The sequence below is a fragment of the Apium graveolens genome, chromosome 10, assembly GCF_009905375.1.
Source record: "Apium graveolens cultivar Ventura chromosome 10, ASM990537v1, whole genome shotgun sequence".
Lineage (NCBI taxonomy): Eukaryota > Viridiplantae > Streptophyta > Magnoliopsida > Apiales > Apiaceae > Apium > Apium graveolens.
The window spans coordinates 201,702,158-201,710,866 of NC_133656.1; the positions used below are offsets into that span (position 1 = coordinate 201,702,158).

General features: G+C 35.7%; 1 protein-coding gene across 1 annotated transcript; it reads right to left on the reverse strand.

The window, feature by feature from the left end:
- Nucleotides 1-8,157: 8,157 nt before the first annotated feature.
- On the reverse strand, nucleotides 8,158-8,709 carry LOC141691644 (uncharacterized). The gene has a single exon (XM_074496410.1). It carries the CDS (start codon nucleotides 8,707-8,709, stop codon nucleotides 8,158-8,160), a length of 552 nt encoding a protein of 183 aa, XP_074352511.1.

The following is an 8,709-nucleotide window of genomic DNA, read 5'->3' on the forward strand; positions in this document are numbered from 1 at the left end:
GAAATTAAGCAATTACATGCAAAAATTACAAGATAGTCCTATTTTACGATTCCTAACATCAACAGCCTTAGTCCTAGTCTAAGAAGACCTAACGACTAACTCCTTCTGCTGCTGACGAAGAGCACTGCAAGCCGGATGATCCGTTCTTGCTGACGGAGAGCTTCTCTCCTTTCCTCTTCCAACCTATCAAGATGGGGGTAATACTCCATTGATAAGAACAAGAGTTCTGTGTGAACCTCTTGTGGAACTGAGTTCCAAAGTTCGTCAGGAATGGCGGTGATATGCCACTCCTGTTGCCATTCATCACAACTCAACTCGATGTGAAAGGTTTCATAGTTCAGGAACATGTTGAAACGAACCATTTTTGTTGGTATGAATAAAAAGAGAGTGAGTTTGTGAGAAAATGAAAGATATTTTAGCTGGAATGAATGGTTGGTTTAAATAGCCAATAGAATACCAAGGGATGCGAGGACTGGTTAGACATTACAAGTAAAAATAATGATCCCTCGACTCCCTAGACTGAAATATAATAATAACAATCAGTAAAAGATCTAAAGCCAGAGTTAATGGGCACGGGATAAGATAATAATTAATGTGCGCATGCAGGTTTTCAAGACATACACGCTAACCACTAACTCATAATGATTATGACTGTTTTATCTCACATTAACCAATATTCTGTAAAAATATTATCGTTCAAGTAATGACAAAAAATAAACCAAGTAAATAAATACTGTCACATCAGCATCAGAACTTGATTATTATCAGGATTTAAAAGTCATCAGAATATGGCTCCTTAACTCGAAAAGTGAATGTGTATTCTTGTAATTCTTCACACAAATACTGATATGGTTTCATCAGAACTTAATCATCAGAACTTCCATCAGAATTTGTCCTCAGAATTTATGCAATCTGACACATAAACTGTTCATCTAAAATAACATTTATCACCACAGTAATTTTCATCATTCATATGGAGTATATGTGTGTGCATTAAGCTAAATATCAGACAAAGAGTAAAGTCCGATTCACTTCAGTACATCTTAGAAATAAGGCATAACTAAGAACTTTACTCAAAATCTGTCATTATTCTGAAGTCTACTTTTGAATGAGTTCATGCATGAGTCCACCTCAACTGTTTTGTGCTCATTTTATGCATCTTTTAAAATTCTATTTTACAGTGGTTTCTCAGTGTAAGTAAGTCACGACTGCTTATCAGAATTTATGCTGTTATCAGAGTATTTCTCCAGTAATCATAGAGTGTGAAAAGTCACCAAGAAAATTTTTATTTTGCTTTTCTAATGCATATTACTTAATACCAGCAATGCACTTGGGTCTTCCCTTCCACATTTTTACTCTAAATCACAAAGGAGTGCCTGATTTTTATTTCTTTTCTTTTCTTTTTCTTTTGATAAGTGAGGCTTATCAGCACTTAGTACATCCATCAGATTTACTAACATCAGAACTTAACAGATAAGAAGCATTATTCTAGTTTTTGACTTAGTAATAAGATACACAAAGTAAACTTAACTAAGCTCAATATCAGAATTTGCTTGTGTTAAAAGATTTCCACATAAATAATTACTTCAAACATGGGATCTCTGGTATATTAAAGACTACTAGTTCAACATCTAGCACAGTTATCCTCATTGGATTGAATAGTCACAGAAACATTCATATCACTATCAGAGTTTAGAAATTCACATCAGAGAACAATCAGCACTTAAGTAATTTTCAATTTAAGCACATAATGCACAAAGACAGTAATATCTGTAAACATTGATCATAAAGTCTGATGTATCAGAACATAAACTAAGCAGATTCAGAGAAAGAACCTTAAACCATTTCAAGTTCATTTACCAATCTTGTAAAAGTAGCTTCACATAGTGGTTTTGTGAAGATATCTGCTAGTTATTGATCTGTGGGAACAAAATGTAATTCCACTATACCTTCATCCACATCTTCCCTTATGAAATGTTACCTAATGCTGATGTGCTTTGTCATTGAGTGTTGAACTGGATTACCTGTCATAGCAATATCACTTTGATTATCACAGTAAATAGGGATTTTAGAAAATTCTAACCCATAATCCAGTAATTGATTCTTCATCCAAAGAATCTGTGCACAACAGCTTCCTGTAGCAATGTCTTATGCTTCTGCAGTTGATGTGGAAATTGACTTCTGTTTCTTGCTAAACCAAGAAACCAATCTGCCTCCAAGAAATTGGCAGCTTCCAGTTGTGTTTTTCCTGTCAATTTTGCATCCTGCAAAATCTGCATCTGAGTAACCTATTAGCTGAAAGTATGATTCTCTAGAATACCACAATCCCAGATCAGCTGTACCCTTAAGGTACTTGAAAATTCTTTTCACAGCTGTTAAGTGAGGTTCTCTTGGATCTGCTTGAAATCTTGCACAAAGACAAGTAGCATACATGATATCAGGTCTACTTGCAGTTAGATAGAGTAGAGAGCCAATCATACCTCTGTAATCAGTAATATTTGCTGATTTACCAGTATCCTTATCCAACTTAGTTGCAGTGGCCATATGAGTTGATGCACTTGAACAATCCTGCATTCCAAATTTCTTCAACAAATTTCTGGTGTACTTAGATTGACAAATAAAAGTTCCTTCATCATTCTGCTTGAATTGAAGGCCCAGAAAATAGTTAAGTTCTCCCATCATATACTCATTTGATATCTTGACTGCATCAGCTTGGCAAACTTCTTACAAAGTCTGTCATTTGTAGAACCAAAAATGATATCATCAACATATATTTGCACCAAAAGTAAGTCATTTCCATAGTTGAGGTAGAACAATGTTTTGTCAATAGTCCCTCTGTTAAATCCACTTTCCAGAAGAAACTGAGCTAATGTTTTATACCATGCTCTTGGAGCTTGCTTAAGGCCATAAATTGCTTTATCAAGCCTGTAGACATGATTGGGAAATTTGGAATCTACAAAGCCTGGAGGTTGTTCAACATATACCTCTTCTTCCAATTCTCCATTGAGAAAAACACTTTTTACATCCATTTGAAAGACTTTAAACTTCTTGTGAGCAGCATAAGCCAAAAATATCCTTATGGCTTCCAATCTAGCAACTGGTGCAAATGTTTCATCATAATCAATTCCCTCCTGTTGAGAGTATCCTTTTGCAACCAGCCTTGCTTTGTTCCTTGTAATTATGCTATCACTGTCATTTTTGTTTCTGAACACCCACTTTGTTCCAACAACAGACCTGTTCTTTAGTCTTGGCACTAGGGTCCAGACTTTATTTCTTTCAAATTCATTTAACTCTTCTTGCATTGCCTGCACCCGATCAGCATCTTGAAGAGCTTCTTCCACTTTCTTTGGTTCAGTCTGAGAAAGAAAAGAATGATAGAGACATTCATTTGATGTAGTTGTTCTAGTTCTGACACCTGCATCAGGATTTCCAATAATTAAGTCAGGTGTATGTGCTTTAGTCCACTTCCTTGCAGATGAAAGGTTTTCTCTAGAACTGGATGCTCCTCCATGATCCATGCTGTCTCCATCAATATTTTCTGATGCTCCCCCTGAAATTATGCTCTCTAAGTTGGATCCTTCAGAATTTCAGTTTCCAGAAATATCATAACATGAGTTTCCAGAATTATCAGAACTTGGCCCATCAGAACTTGTCGAATCAGAACTTGAAGAGCCTGTTGTAGATTCTGATGCTTCTTGAGATGTGGTTGTATCTTCAGTATGCTCCCCCTGCACAGGTGCATCTTCTTTTGGCGTAGTTACCACAGTTTCAATGACATCAGAGTTTAATCCATCAGAGTTTGCAGTATCAGGTTTTAGACTGTCAGGAGTTACAGAATCAGAATTTAAAGCTTTATTTTCAAATCTCAGTTGATCATGAACATTGAAATCTTCAAGTCCAGTAATCTTCTTATCATCAAAAGAGACATTGATAGATTCCATGACAACCCTTGTTCTTAAATTGTAGACTCTGAAGGCTTTTGTAGAAAGTGGATATCCAACAAAAATTCCTTCATCAGCTTTTAGATCAAATTTAGGTAGTTGTTCGGGATGAGTCTTAAGAACATAACACTTGCATCAAAATACATGAAAATACTTCAGATTTGGCTTCTTTTTCTTCACCATCTCATATGGTGTTTTTCCATGCTTGTTGATAAGTGTTGAATTCTGAGTAAAACAAGCAGTCTGCACAGCTTCAGCCCAAAAGTAGGTTGGCAACTTTGCTTCATCAAGCATAGTTCGTGCAGCTTCAATAAGAGTTCTATTCTTTCTTTCAACAACTTCATTTTGTTGAGGAGTTCCAGGAGCAGAAAATTCCTGCTTTATTCCATGATTTTTGCAGAACTCTTCCATGATCAAGTTCTTGAACTCAGTGCCATTATCACTTCTTATGATCTTTACAGAATCTTTGACCAATTTATCCAGTTGTTTGACATGATCAATCAAGATAGATGCAGTTTCACTTTTTGTGTGCAAGAAATACACCCATGTGTATCTGGTGAACTCATCCACTATGACCATAGCATATTTCTTCTTTGCAATAGATATGACATTCACTGGACCAAATAGATCACCATGTAGTAGGTGATAAGGCTCAAGAATTGATGATTCAGTTTTGCTCTTGAATGAAGATTTTCTTTATTTTGCCTTCTGACATGAAACACAAAGGCCATCAGGAGCAAATACTGATTTTGGTAGTCCTCTCACAAGATCTTTCTTGACTAGTTCATTTATATTGTTAAAATTTAAATGAGAGAGTTTTTTGTGCCAATCCCAGCTTTCTTCAATTGATGCTCTACTCAACAGACAGATTGTTGAACCATCAGTACTTGTTGAAAGCTTGGCTTCATAAATGTTACCATGCCTGTATCCTTTCAGAACAACTTTGCATGTAAATTTGCTTACAACTTCACAGTGTTCTTCAAAGAAATCCACATGATAACCTCTATCACAGATTTAACTCATACTCAGCAGATTGTGTTTAAGTCCTGAGACCAGAGCTACTTTTTCAATGATGACATTCCCAAGATTGATATTGCCATATCCCAGAGTTTTTCCAATGTTGCCATCTCCATAAGAAACACATGGGCCAGCTTTCTCCACAAAGTATGATAGTAGGGCTTTATTTCCAATCATATGTCCTGAACATCCACTGTCCAGAAGTAGGATGTTATTCTTGTTGCCCTGCAATCACAAAGACCACTAATGATTTTTAAGGACCCGGACTTGCTTGGATCCTTTGGTCTTTTTAAGTTTGTTAACATTTGCAGCGGATTTAGCATCAGAGTTTATGTTAACAATTTTCTTATCAGAATTTGCAATATCAGACTTTGCATCAGAACTTATACTAGAAGGAATAATGCTAACTTTCTTTACAGAAGGTTTTATTTGATAATAATCATAGTACAAACTATGATATTCCTTACAAGTATAAATGGAATGCCATAAACTACCACAATGAAAACAAGAATTTTGTGGCTTATATCTAATAGACTGACTCTTAACTCTTGATTTTGAAGATAAGGAGTTTATGTTCTTATTCTTCCTGCAAAAAGAAGCCAGATGGTTAGAGTTTCCACAGTTATGGCATATTTTTCAAGGAGCATTAGGAACAGGCTTATAATTATTACTTTTGTCCACACCTTCCATTCCATTCCTATTTTTCCTAGGTGGATTTACCTTGTTTACATTCTAACATCTTTCAACTTATGTTTAAGCTGCTTCTTAGTCATTAAGCCTATGTTAACTCCAGTTGGCTTATCCTGTTTAGGTTTGTCAGAAGTTACTTCCTCCTTAACTTCTGATTTCTCAATATCAGACTTTGCAGTTACAAACTTAACAGGATTTACCTTTGGTTTTTATTTAACAACTATAGGCTCAGTTTCTACAGTTCTCTTACTGTTCTTATCATCTCCATAACCTAAGCCCTCTTTCCAGTTTCCACTACTAAGAATATCCTGAGTTGCTTTACCAGAGTTAGTCCAAGTCCTGATAATCTCTCTTTCCTTTCCTAACTCAGTTTTTAGAGATTCATTCATTTTTAACACTTCATCCCTAACATAAAAGGCATCATCTCTATCTTTCTGAGTTTGATGGAACATGACTAACTCTTTTTTTAAATAATCATTCCTCTTTTTATAAGTAAGATTTTCAGAAGTTAATCTTTCACATGTTAAAGTTTGATCTTTATAATTAATGAACATGGTTTTAAGATATCTTAATATCATCAATATGAAAAGCATAAGTAGTTTGAGGTAACTTTAAGTCAACAGTATCAGAACTGCTATCAGCATTTGCCATCAAGGCATAATTTTCCTCATCCTCAGAATCTGAAGCATGTGACCAGCTTTTCTTCTTTGTGACAAGAGCCTTGCCTTTGCCACTCTTTCCTTTTCTGCAATCAGGAGATATGTGGCCTTTCTCACCACAGTTGTAGCATTTAACATTTGAGTAATCTCCTATGTCAGACTTTCCTCCTTTGCCTTCAGATTTTCTGAAACCTGTCTTATCAGAACTTGCACCTTTCCTGGAAAACTTCTTTCCTCTCATGAATTTCCTGTATGCAATCTTTGTGATCCCTTTCACCATAAGAGCACACAGCTTCATCATCTCCTCATCAGGGTCCATCTCAGGTATACTTTCAGTTTCTGAGTCATCATCACTATCAGAACTTGATGACTCAGTATCAGACTTTGTGATGAGAGCCTTTTCCTTGCCTTTCCTTGAGGCAACTTCTTTGGGAATTTCCTCCTCAGCCACAAAAGCAACTGTTCTTGACTTTCTTCCATTCCTCTTGCTTCTTTGTTCCATCTCAAGTTCATGAGTCTTGAGCATCCCATAAATTTCATCAAGAATTGTTTCGTCAAGATTATAGTTGTCTCTTATTATTGTGGCCTTCAAATCCCATCTTTCATGAAGTGCTAACAGGAATTTAAGATTTGAATCTTCAATATCATACTCTTTATCAATTAGTGACAAATCATTCAAGAGTTTGACAAATCTGTCATATAAATCAGTTAATGACTCATCAGGCTTTGAGTTAAAGTGCTCATATTCTTGAGTGAGTATAGTCTTCATGTTCTTCTTGATTGAATCAGTTTCCTGACACCTTATTTCCAAAGCATCCCATATCTCTTTTGCAGTCTTGCATTGAATTACCCTGTTTGACATGACATTATCAATGACACTATACAGCAAGTGTCTTACCTTTGCATCCTTTGCAATCGATGAGATATCTTCAACAGTATAATTAATTTTTGTCCTTTGGTACAGACTTTGCTGGCTGACCTGCAACTTCCACAGAGAGTTTGGTTGGCATATGTGGTCCTTCATTAATCCGATCGAGATATTCTGGAACTGTAGCTTCCAGAAACATAGCCATCTTCACTTTCCATATGGAATACTCAGAAGGTTTCAACATGGGAACTTTTATAGTCTCATATCGACTATGGGTTATGGTTTTTGGAGGTTCTTCAGTTTTGGTGGGCTTGGTTGGAGTTTATTCTTCAGACATGATTGTTTTTGGATCTTAAACTGTTTGTGTGTTAACAAATAGCTCTGATACCACTTGTTAGGTCACATACACTGTAGAAGGGGGTTGAATACAGTGTTTAGCACAATCAAATCGAATATAAGAACTCAAGTAAAAGAAAACAGATTTTATTTAACACAATAAACTCTGTTACAATATGGAACTGTCCTCTCTCAGTGATGAACAAATTATCACGTGAGCTGTTAGGGTTACAAAGAATAATAACTTCGATAATGATAACACTTATAGTGTAAACCCTATGCTTGTGTTTATATACTACACAGTTACAAGATAAGTTCTAATTGATATGGAATATAATTCTGCTTCCTAAAATATATCAACTAGTTATCTTTTCTTCCAAGTATTCTGTTCTTCATATAATTCTTTCTTCATGCATAATTCTTTCTGTCTTAGTCTCGATCTTCTTTCCTTTCAATCAGCCGTCTGTCTTATCTGAAAGTCATCTTAAGTCCTGATATTATCTCCTGATAAATATCTTCTGATCACTTAAGTTCTGATATCTTAAGTTATGTCTTCAGTATAAGTGTTGATTTCCAGTTAAGAACTGATTTGTCCTGTTAAGTAAGATCTGAAAACTAAACACAAATCATATTACACATGACATTATCAAATATATCTAACATGTTCTTCCCGCGAGCTAAGTGAATATGGCTTATAATCTGCTTTGTAATCTTTAAGTTTTGACGTTGTCACCATCCTGCTTGGCCGATAGTACTTATCCTCGTTTTCCCTCTTATCTTCCTCTAGACGTACTTGTGCCATAGCTTTACCTTGGACGTCGTCCATAGTCTTGCATGGATACTTCGTTAATTCGTCGTAAAGTGGCGAATCTCTTTCTAATCCTCTCCTAAATGCCTCAATTATCGTAGGAGTGTCACATTTTGTTATAGTGACCTTTTCTCTGTTAAACCTGGTCAAGTAGTCTTTGAGGGGTTCTCTATACTTCTGATAAACCTTGTACAAATCACTTGTAGTCTTCTCAAATTGTATGCTACTTGCGAACTGTAAATTAAATGAATCCTCTAGTCCAGCAAATGTCCTGATGCTCCCATTTGGTAACCCCACGAACCATTGTAAAGCTGGTCCACTTAATGTCGATTCAAAGCCTTTACACATACAAGGCTCCCTATATTCTCCAGGTATGAGTACCGTAAACAT

Coding starts and splice junctions, on each gene's coding strand:
- LOC141691644 (XM_074496410.1), bottom strand. CDS start 8,709: ATGTTTACGGTACTCATACCTGGAGAATATAGGGAGCCTTGTATGTGT.